The following is an 18,445-nucleotide window of genomic DNA, read 5'->3' as shown; positions in this document are numbered from 1 at the left end:
AGTAAGGGATTTTAACTACCCAAATATTAACTGGGATAGTTTTAGTGTGCAAGGTAGGGAGGGAGCAAAATTAAGTTGCATCCAGGAGATCTGTTTTAGACAGTACATAGAAAGCCCAACAAGGGAGGGGGCAGCTCTGGACCCAATATTTGTAAATGAGCCTGGGCAGGTGGAAGGCATATCAGTAGGGGAGCATTTTGGAGATAGTGACCATAACTCAGTTAGATTTAGGATTGTTATAGAAAAGGATAAGGTTGGGCTAGGAATAAAAGTTCTAAACATGGGAAAGGCTAATTTTACTAAAATGAGATATGATTTGGCACAAGTGGACTGGGAGCAGCTACTTGCAGATAAAATTGTGACAGAACAGTGGGAGGCATTCAAGGAGGAAGTAGCGAGAGTACAACAGGGCAAATATGTTCCCGTAAAGACAAAGGGGGGGGGGGGGGACCAATTCCAGAGAACCCTGGATGTCAAAAGACTTAAAGGTTAGGATTAAGAAAAAAAAAAAGTTTATGGCAGATACCGAGGGCTCAATACTGTAGAGTCCCTAGAGGAGTATAAAAAGTGCAGTGGGGAACTTAAAAAGGAAATTAGGAAAGCTAAGGGAGTGCATGAGAAAGCATTGGTGGATAGAATAAAGGAAAACCCAAAGGGGTTTTTTAAATATATAAAGAGCAAGAGAATAACTAGGGAAAGAGTAGGGCCAATTAGGGACAATAGAGGTAATGTGTGTATGGACACGGAAGACGTGAATACAGTCCTCAATGAATACTCTGCGTCGGTCTTCACAATGGAAAAGGACGACGCAAGTATAGACATCAGGGTTGAGGACTGTGAAATATTAGAGGAAACTAACGCAGAGAGAGGGGAGATACTAGTAGGTTTAATGGCCTTAAAATTGTATAAATCCGCAGGTCCGGATCAGATGTATCCCAGGATGTTGAGGGAGGCAAGGGGCACAGGTGAGACGCCAGATGACTGGAGGACTGCTAACGTTGTCCTATTATTAAAAAAGGGGAAGAAGGGATAGACCAGGAAATTACAGGCTAGTCAGTCTAACCTCGGTGGTAGGGAAATTACTTGAAAGAATTCTGAGGGACAGAATATATCTGCACTTGGAGAGACATGGACTAACAGGGATATTCAGCATGGATTTGTTAAAGGAAGGTCATGTTTGACAAATTTGAGCAAATTCTTTGAGGAAGTAACCAAGAGTGTTGATGAAGGTAATGTATTTGATGTGGTCTACATGGACCTTTTGATAAGGTCCGTCATGGCAGACTGTCAAAAAAGTAAGAGCCTATGGGATCCAAGGCAAAGTGGCATGTTGGATCAAAAATTGGCTGAGAGGCAGGAAGCACAGGGTGATGTTAGAGTTTACGTTTGCGTGGGCATGGGGTGGTGCCATAGCAGGGGGTTGAGGAGTAGGGGGTGATGGAGGAGTGGACCAGGGTGTCCTGGAGGGAGATTTATTAATTTAAAAATTTATTAATTTTGCTTCCAATCTCCACCCCTCCATCATTTTCACGTGGTCCATCTCTGACACTTCACTTCCTTGACCTCTCTGTCTCAATCTCTCGTGATAGACTGTCCACCAATATCCATTATAAACCCACCGACTCCCACAGCTACCTCGACTACAGCTCCTCACACCCCGCTTCCTGTAAGGACTCCATCCCATTCTCTCAGTTCCTTTGCCTCCGTCGCATCTGTTCCGATGATGCCACCTTCAAAAACAGTTCCTCTGACATGTCCTCCTTCTTCCTTAACCGAGGTTTTCCACCCACGGTCGTTGACAGGGCCCTCAACCGTGTCCGGCCCATCTCCCGCGCATCCGCCCTCACGCCTTCTCCTCCCTCCCAGAAACATGATAGGGTCCCCCTTCTCCTCACTTATCACCCCACCAGCCTCCACATTCAAAGGATCATCCTCCGCCATTTCCGCCAACTCCAGCATGATGCCCCACCAAACACATCTTCCCTTCACCCCCCCTATCGGCATTCCGTAGGGATCGCTCCCTCCGGGACACCCTGGTCCACTCCTCCATCACCCCCTACTCCTCAACCCCCTCCTACGGTACCACCCCATGCCCATGCAAAAGATGAAACACCTGCCCCTTCACTTCCTCTCTCCTCACCGTCCAAGGGCCCAAACACTCCTTTCAAGTGAAGCAGCATTTCACTTGCATTTCCCCCAACTTAGTCTACTGCATTCGTTGCTCCCAATGTGGTCTCCTCTACATTGGAGAGACCAAACGTAAACTGGGCGACTGCTTTGCAGAACACCTGCGGTCTGTCCACAAGAATGAGCCAAACCTCCCTGTCGCTTGCCATTTTAACACTCCACCCTGCTCTCTTGCCCACATGTCTGTCCTTGGCTTGCTGCATTGTTCCAGTGAAGCCCAACGCAAACTGGAGGAACAACACCTCATCTTCCGACTAGGCACTTTACAGCCTTCCGGACTGAATATTGAATTCAATAACTTTAGGTCATGAGCTCCCTCCCCCATCCCCACCCCCTTTCTGTTTCCCCCTTCCTTTTTTTTCCAATAAGTTATATAGATTTTTCTTTTCCCACCTACTTCCATTATTTTTAAATATCTTAAAATCTTTTATGCTCTCCCCACCCCCACTAGAGCTATACCTTGAGTGCCCTACCATCCATTCTTAATTAGTACATTCGTTTAGATAATATCACCAACTTTAACACCTATGTGTTCTTTTGTTCTATTGTTGTTGACATCTTTTGATGATCTGCTTCTATCACTGCTTGTTTGTCCCTACAACCACAGCCCCCCTCCACTTCTCTCTCTCTCTCCGCCCCCCCCACACACCTTAAACCAGCTTATATTTCAACTCTTTCTTGGACTCGAACTCAAGTTCTGTCGAAGGGTCATGAGGACTCGAAACGTCAACTCTTTTCTTCTCCACCGATGCTGCCAGACCTGCCGAGTTTTTCCAGGTAATTCTGTTTTTGTTTTGGACTTCCAGCATCCGCAGTTTTTTTGTTTTTGTTTTTATATTATGGTGATGTTAGAGGGATGTTTCTGTGACTGGAAATCTGTTTCTAGTGGGGTTCCACAGGGCTTAGTGCTGGGGCCTTGCTGTTTGTGGTGTATATAAGTGATTTGGACTTAAATATAGGAGGTATGATCAAGAAGTTCGTGGATGACACAAAAATGGGTGGTAAATAGTGAGGAGGATATCAATGGACTGGTCAGTTGGGCAAAGCAATGGCAAATGGAATTCAATCCAGAAAAGTGTGAGGTAATGCACTTAGGGAGGGCTAACAAGGCAAGGGATTACACTATGAAGGGTATGACCCTGGAAAGTACTGAAGATCGGAGGGACCTTGATATGCATATCCACAGATCCCCGAGGGTAGAGGGCAGGTAGATAAGGTGGTTAAGGCGACATAAGGGAAACTTGCCTTTATTGGCCAAGGCATAGAATACAAGAGAGGGAGGTTATGCTGGAACTGTATAAAATGCTAGTTAGGCCTCAACTGGAGTACTGCGTGCAGTTCTGGTCACCACATTACAGGAAAGATGTGATTGCATTGGAGAGGGTGCAGAGGAGATTTAGTAGGATGCTGCCGGGGCTGGAAGATCTGAGCTATGAGAAAAGATTGGATAGGCTGGGGTTGTTTTCCTTGGAGCAACAAAGATTGAGAGGGTACCTGATAGGGGTGTATAAGGTTATGAGGGACTTAGATAGGGTAGATAGGAAGGCACTTTTTCCATGAGTAGAGGCGTCAATAACTAGGGGGCATAGATTTAAGGTAAGAGGTAGAAGGCTAAGAGGGTAGTTGAGGAGAAATTTTTTCACCCAGGAGGTGGTGGAAGTCTGGAACTCACGGGTGGTTGTAACATTTAAGTAGTATTTAGATATTCACTTGCATTGCCATAGCCTCCAGGGCTGTGGGCCAAGCACTGGAAAATGGGATGAATGTTGTCAGATCCTTGATGACACGGTGGGCTGAATGGCCTCCTTCTGTGCTGTAAACATCTATGAGTCATCCAAATTTCTACCAATATGCACTTGTCTCTCACCTTTTCAAAAAAAAAGTTTTTCTATTCTTCCTACCAAATTGGATAAGATCCCATTTCTCCAATTTATACTTCACCTGTCACCTCTTTGCCCATGCACTTAGCCTTTCTTAATCCTTTTGCATCCATTTTTTATCCACGTCACAACTTACTTTTCCAAGTAGCTTTGTATCATCAGCAGATTTTGGTAGACTACATAAGGTCCCCTCAAGGAAGTTATTGATTTAGATTGTAAGAAGCTGAGGCACAAACACCTATCCTTGCATCATGCCACTAGTTGCAATCGATCAAGTTTTCTAATCTCCATTTTCTGTTCATTAGCCAATCCAAGCTCATATATCATACCCAATATCATGAACCCTAATCTTAAGTAATAACCTCGTGTGTTACTTTAATCAAACATACTACATCCAGTGGTCTCCCCCTCATCTATACTCTAGCCACAACGACTAAAATTCTATGGAGCGACTCCTGCCAACAAAACATAATGTATTTTGTACATCAGTGGAGTTTCACTTGTCCGAGCATTTGTGGTTCCATTCACTTTGGTGACATAATCAAAAAACTGTCCTCGTTTGGCAGGTTGAGTTTATACATATGCAAACCACCCGAATTTCTTTTGCATGCATAGTTCAAATCATGCATGATGACATAATGTGCCTACACATACGCACCTTCACTTACATGGTGATGTAATCAGGCACACATACATGTCTTTATTCTTTGCGATCTTTAAACCTTTCATGTTGGAGGCTTCACCAAGAAAGTATAGAAGAGAGTCCAGTGAAGAGAAATCATATTTAAACAATAAATGTAGCTGTAAATTGTTTGAAATACAAGTATTTGGCACTTATCTATTATTGTGCTTATTTAGTAATCAGAACATCTAATGTTATTTGAAAGAGGATACATGGCTCTTGGGCTGGTGTGTTCCTTTTTTATAATCTGAATTCCTGTGAATCCTTCACTATCCTTTGTCTTTTCTCCCCTATTCTCTTCTCTTCCACTAAATTCTGCTGCCTCTAATAATGGATGTTTTAGCCTAATTACAAGTTCAGGTTTAATACTACCTGTGCCTTTCCCCAACCATGCTTAAATCTTGCTTCCAACACTGACGAACGCCAACCATACTTAACTTTATGTTCAAATGCCAAATACTGCAGATGTTATAAATCTTTAAAAAAAAAGTACTAGAAATACTTAGCAGGTCAGGAAAAATCTGTAGAAAGAGAAACAAATTTAGCATGTCAGGTTGATGATCTTTTGCCAGAATTCAAACCTTAAATGTGCAATTTTTGCTGGCAAGTCTGCACAGCTCTGTACAACTTGTTTATCAATTTTACTCTGCTACAGTGATTCCTGGTCTGAAGTTGATTTTCCTGAATTGTAGTCCAGTCCTCTGCTCCTTCTGGATATTACAGTGACCTCCAAATTCTGCACTGCACAGACACACATCTTATGAATCCGTTAGCAGGCACATCATCCAAACATGTTGTGCCATGCTCACTGGCAAACTTCCTCTCTCATGCAGGACAAAGCGATCCATAATAGGCAACAGCAACAGCTAACCAGCGAGGGGCAGGCATGGCTACATGTGCTCAGCCCCATGGAGGGTGTGGAGCTGGAAAAAATAGGAACAGCTGTCACCAAGGCAATGGTCAGCGGCAGGACTGAACACATCGAGGATGACAATGGCTCGGATTTGCCTTTCTTACAGTGAACGTGGAGAAATTTATAAAAGTTTTAAAAAGTGTAAGATCTGTTTTAAAATATTTAAAATCATAACAAAAAAAACTCACCTGTCATTGAGCTGAAGACTGACCTCAAGGAACGAGTCTTCAGTTTGTGATTCATAAGGTATGTGGTTTTGCTGGCAATGTACAAGCTGAGAGTCTCCTGATACTAGGCCCTGCTGCAGCAAGAAGAGGAAGTTTTCACTGCAGCCTACAAACTAGGTTGAGCAGGGATTTTTTTGTGTAGTCAGCAACAAGTGTTATCACTTCGCCACTGACAGGAAAATTCAGGCTATTATGTTCCTACCTAATTCACCATCTCACCCTTCAGTGTTACAAATTTCAAGTTGCAGATGGTGTAACTATACACCTCTTACTTTCCCTCGCCAATCCCTTAGTCCATCCCTGCCTTAATGCTTTTAGGATTTCAGACAGTCAAGAATTGTCACCTGGCCAAACAGTGATGTGGGAGGCTGAAAACAGAGACCGAGTAGAGACTGTTTGAGGAAGAAATGCCATAATTTGATCTGACACAAGCAGCCACAACTCGGGCACAGGCACTGTACATACCTTAGAATCAGCATGAGGTGAGTCACTGAGCAGAAATGGGCAGCAATCTATCCAACTGATTAATAGACTGTTGAGGCTCTGCCTGCAGAGAAGGGCAGTGGCTCCATGGAGCCCGAACGTGCTGTCCTTTCTCAGGATGACAGCATTACAAGGCGGAATTTTGCAGCCTAAGTGCCAAGTGGGAGATAACCCTGATGAAGTCATGGTCAATGCAATTTATAGCTGCTTGCTGTCTTGATCATAATCATGAATCCAATATACCAACTTCACATGTAGCTCATGCAGAGCCAATCACAAAAGCTTCCTGCATTGACACTGTAGTTTCACAGTGCAAATGGGAGGAGACTCTGAAGAGAGCAACAAGGGTGTCACTGCCTTGCTTCTAATGGAGGCTGCCATCCAGTCTCCTCAAGGGTGTTACTGCAATCACTAAAATTAAGCACCAGTGATCATTCCAGCTTACACATAGGTCCCAATCGAGGATTCAATGCAGAGGGCTCCCTCGCAGGATCCAGGGTAGAGGGAAGCAACGATCAAGGCACCACCAGGCCCATCCACCTTCGGAGGCTGCAAACCACGAGAACATCCCCAAAAAGATAGTTCCATAGCTCATAGCATTTTATTTACCATATACCTTTTCTACAACTTCAATGTGATCAAGTATAGGCCGTATGTCACCTCACACCAGCTTGTGGATACCCACTATGTCATAAGTTCAAAATACTAAATGTTTCTATGCCAGGATATGACAACGCAACCAGGATGAGATGCAGAAGTTGGAAGGGTTGTCTGCACTTTTCATTTGGGATTATGAATTAAAAAGAGTTTGTGTTTATAAAGCATCTTTCAGACATCCCAAAGCACTTCACGGCCAACCGAGTAACAGTTTAGTTGCTATGGAATACAGGATATTTTAAAAATGTTCTATTTTATCAATGCTGTAATGTAGGGGAATGAATCAGTCTTTTGAGTAATTAGATGCAAATCTGCCAACATATTCTCAAAATTACTTCTTTTCCCCCAGCCTACATTAATGTAAAACAAAGATTTACATTTATACCTCCACAATAAAATGCAAGTCTGATACTAGCTGTTGTGTTAAAACTAAATTGGCATTTTCTCACTTGGATTCTGTTACCTTAGTGGTTACCTTGCTTCACCTGTTTGATACTATCTAATTATGTTTGCAGCTGGTATAAAACAGTGGAGGAATTTAAGATTACTACTGACTCACTACTTGGTCAAGCTTGTAAGCAAAATGTTATGATCCCCACTTCCTTTCCAGTGTATTGCAAGACAGTTTTAAATTTGGCAGTCATGAGATGATGGCTAAATCTGCAAAGTATTTTCTGAAGACAGAGCTGTGGTCTGCAAATTGCATTTCCAGCTCATTGGCAGAACTTACTCAGAAAATAAAATTCCTTGGCATTAGCTGTGCTCGTCGAGTATGGATACCAGATTGAAGTATTCCAATGTGTAATATTACCAGCTCAACTATGATTTACCACAAAATAACTGTTGTCCCCAACACTTACTGCTAAACTGGCTGTCCATGCACCAGATGCAACAGTTTATCAGGTGCTATCCCAGCTTACCGCATCTGAGTAGCAGATCCTTTGTGCCTTTTGTTCTTTTGAACACTGTCTTCTCATATGTGCACATCACAATTCATTTCTATTTTATTTGAAAGGTTTGTTGCTAAGCCTTTTCCTCTCCAAAAAGTGAATGCCATTTGTTTAGGGGCTCTGTGAAACTGCTACAATTACAGGTTTAAAAACTAAAAATTCCTATCGATCATCATTATGTTGAGCTATGCAAATGGGCAGAAAAAAAGTTCAGACTACAAATCCAGTGTCAGTGTAATATTTATTTATTTTTATCTCTGAACAAAGCAACCCAAGAGCCATGTAACCTCTCGCAAATAGCATTAAATGTCCAATTACTAAATAAACAAAACAGTAGATGCAAGGTGTAAATTATTTTAGATGTGAGTACTTCAGCAATGTTCACATTTTTAAAATGCCTTCTTTTTTCTACATGCTCATGGTGGTGCACCCAACACAAAAGGTTTAAAGATCACGTCAAATGAAACTGTGTATGCACATCAGACGACTTCACAATTTAAGGAAGATAAGTATGTGTGCATGTGATGTCACCTACACAATTGGAATTATGCGTGTGCAAAAATTTGGGTGATTTGCATATGCTAACTTGGTGGGGTGCAGCACGCGTTTTGATGGTGTCACCTAATTGGAACCGTTCATGCCTAAATCATGCGAAATTTAGCTAATGCTCATGCGCAAAACATGTTTCTGGTTTACTGGCAAGGACACACCGCATTAATACTGAGGTGATTTTGGGGGGTTTTGCACATCTCTATTTTGGATGGAAACTGAAGTACTTTAGACTAACTTCTGGTAAATAAATAGTCTATGCACCTTACCCATTGTGTGTACATCATTTTGTTTGCTCACATTTGTCACATTTCACCCTTGCATTAATATTTCCATGTAATATGGGGTTGCAGCTCTTTACCATTCATCCCATTATGACTTGTCTTAAAAGGCTTCCATAGAAAATATCACTTCAACAGTAGTTAGTGTTATTAAAAGATTCTTCTTAAACATTCAGGGCCTTTCATTAAAACCTTCCTCTGAACCCTGAAAAACGGTACGTTACTTCCCAGAGCTTGCCACACCGCATAAGTATCTTCAGTTTTCTTGATCACTTTGGAATTCTAAGATAAAACTAAGGACATGCAGCTGGTGTAACCATTTCAAATGCGAAATGCTTAATGATGCTCTGTTTGGTTTCTGCCAGACTTCATTATAGCCATGGACACTGGCTGAATCGAACATGCACCAACCTACCCCATAAAAGCAGCATGTGAAGTCAACTATTACAGAAAATGGTCAAACGTTTGAAGCAGTCAATAAATTGTTATGAATGAGGAGAGGTGTTGAATAGTTTTCTGATATTTCTTACCTCTTGGCTGACGGCAACAATATGTATTTTAGAGGAGGAGCGTGTTAACCCCTTGAATGCTATGACCAGAGGGTCCTCCCTTTTGCCGGGCAAGAGATGGCTTCCCTATAATCCTAGTTTCCCTGGCCTGTCCTTGTAGATTAATAAATTACTTCCAGGTATTTCTCATCACAAGCCAGTTTCTGTCACATGACAACGGTATCACTGTCTTTCCATTGTCCATACCATGGGTTGACGGCTAAGTGATTTGCTACACAATGGAGGGTGTTCGCTACTTCATCAATATTCCAGCTATGATTAGCCTCCGAAATATCTATTTGAAATTTCATTTTCATGGGTCTAGCGTTGCCACTTTAAATCTCTTTCATTGAAATGGTGAAGGGTAGTCAATCAGCACCCTAGAAGGCCATTTGTATTTAAGTAACTGATCAAAGAGATGTTCAGACATGTCAGTCTTTGTCTGTACAGGAACCACAGAAGAAGTCACCTGACTCTCTGGAATCCATTTTGTGAAGGTATTCCATGTTGCTTTTTAAAAGTAGTGTCCATCTCCCAATAAGCTTTACAGGCATATGACATGACTGTAACAAAATGTACCTACGTCGGCAGCATCCTCTTCAGAGCAGTTCACATTGGCAACTAAATCAACACCAGAATAATTAAAGCCAGAGTTGCCTTCGGGAAGCAATGAAAAACTATCTGGGAATGAAGAGGAATTAGTCTCTCAACAAAAGTGAAGTATACAGAACAGTTGTCCTTCTCACTCTCTGGTATGGTTGAGAGATGCCAGGGTTGTCTTTGGGGAGCTATTAAAAACTGTCTGGGAGTGAAAAGGAATTAGTCTCTCAATAAAAGTGAAATATACAGAATAGTTGTCCTTCTCACTCTCTGGTATGCTTGTGAAATGTGAACAGTTTATTCCAGGTACACAGCAAGCTACACCACTTTTACAAGACCTGCTTGGGGAGACTACTTAAGTTCAGATGGCAAGACAAGGTTGCTAATACTGAGAACCTCCCCCTGACCAGCACGCATAGCATCCACACTGCTAAAGAGAGCTCAGATAAGATGGACAGGACATGCTGCTAGAATGCCTGAAGAGCACTTGCCAAAAAAGCTCTTATGTGGCAGGCTAAATGAAGGGGAACATTCTCATGGAGGCCAGAAAAGCACTTCAAAGACACCCAGAATATTTCACTGAAGAGTTTTGACATTGCCCTTGAGACATGGGAGAACCTCACACAGGATCACTCTATATGGTGCAGCCTCAAAGGTGCCCCTCTTATGAACAGAACAGAGTTGCACTAGCCAACAGAAACTGTGAACTTCGCAAACCCAGAGCTGCAAGCACCTCTTCCACATCAACAATACTTGTTCCCCCAAACCCCTGCAACATGTGACAGATCTGTTTGTACTCAAACTAGACTGATTAGTCTTCTTTGAACGCACTGCGCCTGAAACTTAACTCAATGAATTCTAGTTGGTGTTGTAGTCATCTTCAACTATGAAGGACAAACTGACATACATTAGTAACATCCAGTTAAATGTGCAATTTCAACTTTCATATTTATTTGGGAACTTCAGACTCCAGAAGGGTACATGAGTTCAAATCCCAACACGACAGCTGGTGTAACTTAAACTCAATCAGTAAATCTGGAATTAAAAGCTGGTTTCAGTTATGGTGACCAAGCAACCAACCACTGTCGATTGGTTCACTGATATCCTTATCTGGTCTGGCCTACATGTGACTGCAGACCCACAGCAATGTAGTTGACTCTAAATTGCCCTCTGAAATGGTATGGCAAGTCAGTTCAAGGGCAATTAGGAATGGACAACAAATGCTGGCCTTGCCAGTGACACCCACATCCCATCTAGAAGGACAAGGGAGCAGACACATGGGAATGTCACCACCTGCAAGTTCCCTTCCAAGCCACTCACCATCCTGCCTTGGAAATATATCGCCGTTCCTTCATTGTTGCCGGGTCAACATTCTGGAACTCCGTCCCCAAAAGCACTGTGGGTGTACCTACACCACATAGACTGCAGCGATTCAAGCAGGCAGCTCACCATCACCTTCTCAAAGGCAATTAGGGATGGACAATAAATATGGGCCTAGCCAGCAACACCCATATCCCGTGAATGGATAAAAAAAATTAATTAAAAGACTGAATTGGTACAGAAACAGACTAAATAGATCAATAGTAATATTAGCATATTGCAATTTTTTGTAATCCATTTGAATGGCAGTGAGCAAGGCAATCCTTTACCCTCTCCATTATTACGATACAACCGATGGTAAAGGCTAAAGGTTCAAATCCCAGAGGGAAACTTGAAACAATTATCATAACCCATTTTTGCAATTTGTATGCAGGCTTTGAATTCAGTAGTAATACCAAGAGGTCCAAGTCTCGAGGTTTTTTTTTATAAAACTAAATTAAACATTTATTAATACAAGAAAGATTGTAAGCACATACATATGTCTACAAAATTACTACAATAATAACTACAAAATCCCTTAATTAACCTGACTCTCAGTTAGACTTCAGGTAAAGCAACAGATTAAAATAGGCCCCTGGCAAAAAACACTCTGGGCAGACACATTCAAAATTAGTTTCTTTCAGCTCTGGGTCCTTGCAGACAGACTTGAGGTTTATAGGCTGGAGGCTTTAGATCTTAGAATCCCTCCTCCTTTTATCAACAGCCTTCTCTTTCTTTATACATAATTTCTTCTTTGACTAAAAATTCTCATTGTCACGAGGTTTTTTTTTTAAAACTTTAAATTTTCTAACGATAAAACCTTTTCATAATACCAACTTTACTAGTAAGCTTAAAAAAAATAAACACATTGTTTCTGAGCTTCACCTGGTTAGGTGTAATATTCCAGCTGCTCTTTTGAATTGCCTATTTAAAAATGCAAATTTCCCCCTTTGCACCTTACCTTCTATTTCCCTATGTTTATCTAATTACCATTTCAAACTTACTTCCCTTCTATTCATCAAAACCTCTAGGCCAGCTGGCTTTACAGAATCACAGAAAATCACAGTGCAGAAGAGGCCCTTTGGCCCATCAAATCTGCACCGACATGTGAGAAATACCTGACCTACCTACCTTATCCCACTTACAAGCACTTGGCCCATAGCCTTGAATGTTATGATGTGCCAAGTGCTCATCCAGGTACTTTTTAAAGGATGTGAGGCAACCCGCCTCCACCACTCTCCCAGGCAGCACATTCCAGACTGTCACCACCCTCTGGGTAAAAAGTTTTTCCTCACATCCCCCCTAAACCTCCTGCCCCTCACCTTGAACTTATGTCCCCTTGTGACTGACCCTTCAACTAAGGATCAGCTGCTCCCTATCCACCCTGTCCATGCCCCTCATAATCTTGTACACCTTGATCAGGTCACCCCTCAGTCTTCTCTGCTCCAATGGAAACAACCCAAGTCTATCCAACCTCTCTTTATAATTTAAATGTTTCATCCCAGGCAACATCCTGGTGAATCTCCTCTGCACCCCCTCCAATGCAATCACATCCTTCCTATAATGTGGCCGACCAGAACTGCACACAGAACTCCAGCTGTGGCCTCACCAAGGTTCTATACGTCTCCAACATGACCTCCCTACTTTTGTAATCTATGACTCGATTGATAGAGACAAGTGTCCCATATGCCTTTTTTTACCACCCCACTAACATGCCCCTCTGTCTTCAGAGATCTATGGACACATGCGCCAAGGTCCCTTTGTTCCTCAGAAATTCCTTGTGTCATGCCGTTCATTGAATATTTCCTTGTCAAATTACTCCTTCCAAAGTGTATCACCTCACACTTTTCAGGGTTAAATTCCATCTGCCACTTATCTGCCCATTTGACCATCCCATCTATATCTTCCTGTATCCCAAGACACTAAACCTCACTGTTAATCACCCGGCCAATCTTTGTGTCTTCCGCAAACTTACTAATCCTACCCCCCACATAGTCCTCTATGTCGTTTATATAAATGACAAATAATAGGGGACCGAGCACAGATCCGTGTGGTACACCACTGGACACTGGCTTCCAGTCACTAAAGCATCCTTCTGTCATCATCCTCTGTCTCCTACAACTAAGCCAATTTTGAATCCACCTTATCAAATTATCCTGTATCCCAAGTTCATTTGCCTTCTTTATAAGACTCCCATGTGGGACCTTGTCAAAGGCTTTGCTGAAATCCATATAAACTACACTACCCCCATCTACCCACCTGGTCACCTCCTCAAAAAATTCAATCAAATTTGTTAGGCATGACCTCCCTCTGACAAAGCCATGCTGACTATCCCTAATCTCCTTCAGAATTTTCTCCAATAGTTTCCCCACCACTGACATGAGACTCACTGGCCTGTAGTTCCCTGGCTTATCTCTACAACCCTACTTAAATAACAGAACCACAATAGCTGTTTTCCAGTCTCTGTCTGGAAGAAGCAAACACTCCTCTTGGGTGACTAAAGACTGCTTTTTCACAGGTCAATTTTACGCAGTCCATCTTTCAAGATCTCACATGGCCACTCACCTACAGCTTTCAATCTTTCCTTAAATGTATTTTCTCCCTTTTGAACCATAAATCCCATTGTTTCAACCTTTCTTGGAAGTTACTTTCCTTATAATATAAAAATCTTTTATGCTGTTCTTATGGCCAGTACTTTTGGAAAAAATAAACTTAATAACTTTGTCTTATTTATCTTGCCAGTTGTAAAACATCCTTTGAAAATCAAACAACCTCTCAACTTATCTACAGCTGTAAATGTTAACTCTAACTTATTCACTTGTCTCACATAGTTCATCCATTTCCATTTCAAAATACCTGCTTTTTCACTTAATCCTTTGATGATTCAAACCTTGCAGTCTGACTGCAACACACCCCCGCCCCCACTCCTCCACCCACTCCACCCACACCCACCCACCCTACCCCCTCCATATATGACAAGCTCTCCCTCAGTTCTGCCAGGAGACAAAGGGGTTCAGTGGTGAAATGGTAGTGTATCATAAGCGTTATGCAAAATTGTTAATTACTTCTGAAAATATCAGAAAGCATTTAAGAGGGTTAAATAGGATAGCCCTTGAACACAGGTTAGGGGAATCACAATGTGCGTCTAACTCATACTTGTTAATTGCAACTGAGAATAGCTGATTAATAATGTTAGATGCTTCCTCAAAAGTCACCCAATTAGTTTTCACATGTACGCTAATGCTACCCAGCTCTACCTCATCACCAACTCTTCTGGCTCGTTCACTGTTGTTAAATTATCAGACTGCTTATCCGGCATCCAGAGCTGGATTAGCAGAAATTTCTGTGAATTAAATATTGGGAAGACTGAAACCATCGTTTTCTGTCCCCTCTCCAAACTCTGTTCCCTAGCTACCGATTCCATTCCTCATCCTTGCAACAGCCTAAGATTAAGCTAATCTGTTCACAACCTTGATGTCACAGTTGACGCTGGAGATGAGCTCCCACCTCATATTCATGCCATCACCAAGGAGGCCTATTTTCACCTCCATAACACATCCAACTTTGCCCCACCTCAACTCATCTGCTGTTGAAATTCTCATTCATGCCTTTGCTGTTAACCAGATCCATGCGGTTAGTGAAGTTAAAACCAACACACAGCTGCTTTGTTTGCTGGAGAGAGCTTATTAACTTAGTTCGCAATCAACACTACTCCAACCCCCAGTGTCCAAGCTATTCCCATTTATAATGTTTCTGTGCAGTTCCGAATTGGGGAGCTTTCACGTGTGAAGCGAACCCAATTACTATTACACTTCAGAAACATTCGATAGGTATACACATACTCATCACCTGTTTAACAGTGTCATTGCCATTAAACCTCAACAATGTCATTGCCATTAAACCTCAACAATGTAATTAATATGACATTGACATTTATTATCTCCATACTTGACTATTCCAATGCACTCCTGGCTGGTCTCCCACATTTCACTCTCCATAAGCTGGCAGTCATCCAAAACTCTGATATCTGTGTTTTAGTTTGCACCAAGTGCTGTTTACCTATTACCCCTGTTTTCACTGATTTACATTTACTCCCAGTCAAACAATGCCTTGATCTAAAATTCTCATCCTTGTTTTCAAATCTTTCGACGGCCTCACTCCTGCCATCTCTTTAATCTCCTCCAACCTCGTAACCCTCCAAGATACATGTATCCCTCTAATTCTGGTCCCTTGTGCATCCCTGACTTAAATCAATCCATCATTGGTAGTAGCACCTTCAGTTGCCTAGGCCCCAAGCTCTGGAATACCCTGCCTATACCTCATTTTCCTCCCTTAAGAAACTCCTTAAAAACCCACCTATTTGACCAAACATTTAATGTTTCCTTGTATGGCTCGGTATCATACTTTGTTTCCTGTGAAGTGCCTTGGGACATTTTATTATGTTAAAGGCACTATATAAATAAAAGTTGTTTTGTTTTTGAAATACCCAATGCTTTCAGTGACACTGTGTGAAAGAAAGTCTCCCAGGGTAATCAACAGCTAGTGGACTGTTTGTTTTAAAATAAACTATTATATTTGCACCAACAAACTGAAAACATGCTTTTTTAGCAATAAATTTGTATTCTAATTAATAGCATGAAGAATTGATTTTTGTCTTTAAGGCTATATTGATAAACTGCAATTATGAGTATTAGATATTGAAGTCCATTATTGACTAATTATCAAAACAGCTGATGCATTTAGTTAGATTATTGGGAAGTGGGACTGGTTGTGGGTAGGTAAGGAAAGCACAGAAAATATGTTAACAGGCAGGAGTTAGACCACCGAGCATGCTTTGGCTGGTTGCCAAAACAGTGAGTGGAAATAGCCGGGAGGGAGGTGAAGTTGTGATGCAGAGTTGGACATAAGACATGCTATCTTACAAAGAAGCATAGGAGTAATCAAACAACCTAGGCATGGAGTGTACAAGCATACTTAAGAAAAAGGCAACAATTCTTCAGGGAGTCCGACCTGCATGTCCTCCTGATAGAGATATCCAGAAGGACCAAACATTCACCCAGCATGTGGTACATACTTTGTGGTGGGGGGAAAGGTGATCTATACAGTGAGTGTCACTTCTTTGATCACTAGGACTACTTTGTAGTACAGAAAAAAAGTTCAATAGCTCTAAATCTTATTCATATGCTTCACAGGAGTGTACCAATATTTATGTGCAAAATTTAGAGAGGTTACATTTCTCAGGGGTAATTTTGCTCATGAATCACCATATTCTAAAGATGCATGATTTGCATGGCAATGACTTTCAAGGCAGTATAAAAAGTACAACAGAAAACAGGTTATTAAAGGTAATTTTTGAAAAAAGTTTCTGTTAGATAACATTGCAAAGTTTCTGTACTAGTTTACAACACAGTAGCTTGTTAGGCCACTTCAGTGGTCATTAAAGTCAACCACATAATGTGGGAGTAGAATCTTATATAGGCCTGGACTGGGAGGCGTGGTATGTAAACCAATTGGTTTCAGTAGGTTTTGTAATCATTTTTTTCTGTGTGTCAGTTGACAAATTACCAGATATATAGAATTCAATTTTACAACTTGCCATGAAGGGATCTGAATTTACAGCTTTCTCAGTCCAATAGTAGAGACCCTAAAATACTGTGCCTACCAGCATGGCAGTACATCATTACAGAGGCTGTAATGGTGAAAGAGAAAGACAAACCATCACTTTCTCAAGGCACCTGTTATGATAGGCCAATATCTGCAAACTTGTCAGCGTTGCCCATATTCCATAAAAAAATTAGTGGAGCCCATAAGCAGTGTGTGTTAAGTCAAAGGTATAGCAGAACATTACAACTAAGGGTAGGGTATTTTCTTTTGCTTTGTATTTGTTGAATCATGCTCTTTAACATTTGGCTACATATTTGGTTTTATATTATTCTATAAGATTAGCATACATAGAATTAAATACACGTTGAATTATTGCAATAGGGAAATAAAACCAAAGCAAGTGAAATTTAGCCTCATCATTGTTGGTGAACCATATGTGACATAAAGCCTGTTTGCCTCACCAAGGATATTTTGTTTCAACTGCTGTCAAATAAAATTTAAACACTAGAATCCATGCACTGGAAACATCTTGTTTGTTCACTTCCTTTCCAAACTTTTACTCTTGACATTTTTAGGAATCTTTGACTGCTACTTCCCTTACTATATGGAAATGTTATCTTACCTCTTTCACTGGCGTCATCCACCAGGATAATCTCCTCTAATAAATGCCGTGGCGACCGGTTTATCACACTGTGCACAGTGCGTAACAGAGTGCTCCACGCTTCATTGTGAAAAACTATCACCACACTTGTCTTTGGCAGGCCATCAGGATATACTTTTGTTTTACATCTAAAAAGGAAACAGACAAACATAGGGTAATGTGCAAACAAAGTGCTTTTTACGTACTATCTTTTACATAAACTCCTCCTAGACACATCAGCTTCTGACGAATGGCTGAATGGCAGAGATGTCCAGTAAGCAAAAATGTACATGTGCAGTTTCAGATGCACAAGGTGTGCTCAAATTACATTGTGTACAAATTATACTATAAAAATTGTTGAAACAGACTGGGATCAAAAATAAAAATGGACTGGGATCAAAAATAAAAATGAAGTCAATCGGACAAGAAAAATATACAGTAAATATGCCAGTATAGCAACACCGCTGCAGGAAATCATTTTCAAGTAGTGAACATCTGTTTCACAATTCGTGAATGATTTTTTAAAAAGTACTATAATTCCTGTCATTAAATAATAACTGGATACTATTACAAGATAAGCATACATGTGGCCTTTATTAGAAAAAAAAGCAATGTCATTTGCTAGGATATGGATTACCACCATTCTGAATAAAACAAAGTCAAATCCTCGGTGATTTTGTGGAAGAAAATAATACTTGACCCATTTACAAACATATCTTATCACATTACTGAAATATTTCAAAATGTTCAGTGAAAAACCTTTTTTTAAAAAAGTGTGGAGTAACAGTTAAAAATGTAAACTGTAATGTACATAAAACATGGAGGTGGGGGTTGGAAAAAAAATTCAGTCCAAGAACGTCCATTCCACAAATAACACACAATTCA

At 41.1% G+C, this 18,445-nt stretch overlaps 1 protein-coding gene across 4 annotated transcripts in view; it reads right to left on the bottom strand.

Annotated features, from left to right (window-relative positions):
* Positions 1 to 18,445, bottom strand: part of galnt1 (UDP-N-acetyl-alpha-D-galactosamine:polypeptide N-acetylgalactosaminyltransferase 1) — a 214,193-nt gene that overhangs the window by 59,208 nt on the left and 136,540 nt on the right. For all 4 annotated transcript variants that reach the window (XM_041184208.1, XM_041184210.1, XM_041184211.1 and 1 more), the window contains one exon: positions 17,543 to 17,709. In XM_041184208.1, coding sequence (XP_041040142.1) covers positions 17,543 to 17,709 — 167 coding nt within the window. The remainder of the gene's footprint in view (positions 1 to 17,542; positions 17,710 to 18,445) is intronic.

This window comes from Carcharodon carcharias, chromosome 3 (assembly GCF_017639515.1).
Source record: "Carcharodon carcharias isolate sCarCar2 chromosome 3, sCarCar2.pri, whole genome shotgun sequence".
NCBI classification, from domain to species: Eukaryota; Metazoa; Chordata; class Chondrichthyes; order Lamniformes; family Lamnidae; genus Carcharodon; species Carcharodon carcharias.
Note: the sequence above shows the minus strand (reverse complement) of the source record. Positions and strands in the feature narration are given on the sequence as shown.